Source organism: Atta cephalotes, assembly GCF_000143395.1.
Source record: "Atta cephalotes unplaced genomic scaffold scaffold00071, whole genome shotgun sequence".
In the NCBI taxonomy this organism is placed as follows: domain Eukaryota; kingdom Metazoa; phylum Arthropoda; class Insecta; order Hymenoptera; family Formicidae; genus Atta; species Atta cephalotes.
Genome location: NW_012130135.1, coordinates 615,517 through 618,008, shown reverse-complemented (window position 1 = coordinate 618,008; position 2,492 = coordinate 615,517). Strand labels below are relative to the sequence as shown.

General features: G+C 27.7%; 1 protein-coding gene across 1 annotated transcript in view; it reads left to right on the top strand.

The window, feature by feature from the left end:
• The window catches only part of LOC105624030 (THAP domain-containing protein 1 A-like), a 2,039-nt gene extending 848 nt beyond the window's left edge, over positions 1–1,191 (top strand). The window contains exons 2-4 of the mRNA XM_012205397.1: positions 578–746; positions 844–987; positions 1,134–1,191. Coding sequence (XP_012060787.1) covers positions 578–746; positions 844–987; positions 1,134–1,191 — 371 coding nt within the window. The remainder of the gene's footprint in view (positions 1–577; positions 747–843; positions 988–1,133) is intronic.
• Positions 1,192–2,492: the final 1,301 nt, after the last annotated feature.

Sequence of the window (2,492 nt, the reverse complement as noted above, 5' to 3'; positions counted from 1 at the left end):
CGTCGTCGTCGTCGTCGTACTACGTACTATATATATATAGTATATATATATATATATATATATATATATATATATATATATATATATATACTTTAATTATTTCTATAGAGATGTTATCTAATGAATAAAATTGAAATATAAAATTCAGAATTTCGATTAATTGTAATTTAATTTTGATTTTTATGATTAAATATTTAAAGAGATTAATAGATACATATTCTGGAAACCTTTCTTTAATAAACTAACAACTTAAAAAAAATACTTATATAATAGGAAAGTTAATTAGTTTGTTATTTATATAACATGAAAGTTAAGTTAAATTTGTTAAAATATCTGCTAAATTATCAGTTCAAAAATCAATTTAAAAGATCGAAATGTTTATTTTTATAATGTTTTGTTATAGATTTAGAAACTTCTTATTAAATTTCAATTCATATAAATTAATTTAAAACAAACCAATATTTTAATTTAACCCTGTGAGGCTTATCAGTCCTTTAGATTAAATTTGATTTGTTATTTTTTTGAATCTTGTGTGCATGTGGATATAGAATTTTTAAACTATAAAATATACATTTAGCAACGATATGTAGTATTCATTTCGAGGAAGACTGCTTTCGATGGACAAAGCCACAAGATAATATACCACCTAAGCAGATATGGCGATTGAAGGAAAATTCTGTCCCTACAAAATCGTTGAATATGGAAAAGAATGATAAAAAAAAAAATGATAATAAAAAAATAAAAGTGTAAGTATTTTCTTTATACAAAAAAATTTAGAGAAAGAAATATAATTTGATTGAATAAATTGGAAAAAAGTAAGATGAGTACTTTTCTATTTTTCAGAGCAGGTGTACCAACCTATGGACAACTTGTGCAATATGCGCGAGAAAAGCAGCATATACTTTTAGACGAAACAATTTGTATGGATATGAATATTTATAAAGATGAGTCCATTTTGCTTCCAGATGTTGCAATAAAAAAAATCACGTACGTAACAATTTAATCTATATTTGTCTAGTATCTTATACTATCATTACATTAATATGTTTGTCTTTTTTTTTATCATCATTTCTAAAGTAGTCTATTGTTATAATTTCTTTATTATAAGATTATAACTAATTATATAAATATAGGATAACTCCAACAGATACGCCGCGTTGGGATTTACGGAGCAAAAATAAAAAAAAATAGGAGTGGAGATAATTTTCCCGTAACTTACATATTTTTGTTACATGCTTTTATATTATATTAGTATTGTGTTATGATTTCAATTTCTTTAACATATTAGGTGTGGAAAAAAGTTCGTTAAATGTAACGGGAAAACCACCACGAACTTTTTCCTATATTAATGAAATTATTGTGTTATTGATTTGTCATTAAAATAAACAGCGCCGATCATAAATTATAATCTACATAAAATGATTACTGTAGAGTGTGTAAAGACATAGTGGTTATTTCGTGATACATAAGTGTAGGAGAATAGTAAAGCATGTTGTATAGCAAAATATAAATGTTTTGCTCTTGTATTCTTTGTTTGTTGTCTTGTATATCCTATCTGTTTGGGCTATACCGCATTTTTAGCGGGCGGGATTATGCCCAGAGTATACAAAGTGCGCAGATTGGATTCAATGCACTAAATGCAATAAACGCATTACATGAAATATATACCGCATGTAATAACACTTGTAATATATATAGGAAGATTGTAATTATTTTCTATTACTTCATATACATATTTATCATTCTTATTCCTTAATAATATCTTGTAAATATATTTTATAAGTTATTGTATCATTTTATGTCTTATTTATAAGCATTATTTTGTTAAATTTTTTCACGAGCCGTATGCAGCTCATCTCCCTCTATGAGTAGCCGCATATCCCAACTCTATGGGATATAAATCGTTATAACGTCGACACTTCAGTAGTCCTGTATTGTACATACAGAATCTCGGCCATGATCAATCAAGGAGGCTCTACTCTTTTGGAACTACATCAACAAATATTACAAAAAAGAACATACTAAATACAACAGAAATTAAATCAAGTCTTATTGATAATTGAAACTCTTGGTTCTCACAAATAAAACGTGGTAACACTTGCAGCGCAGCGGAAGTTAGTGCAATAGTCAATCATTCTTTCGCTTTTATGGAAAAGCGAACTGACTGGCTCTCGCGCCAATTTCCGCCGTACGGTAAGCATTGCTGCGTTCTGTGTGCAAGAGTTACAATGTTGCAATGGTTCTACTTAAAATTATTTATGTTAACTGCAAATGTTTACTGCAAATAACTGCAAATGTTTACTGCAAATAACGCTTTGAATATCCACTCCCAGAATTAACAGAAATTAATTTAGTGGAAGTTGAAAATGTTGTAACTGTTCAGCGAGCTGAACGTTCAGTGAACGATTGCAAAAGAACGATATAAAAACGCATATGGTTAAATGTATATATGCAATTAATCATATTTATATTATCTATACACTTGTACATAT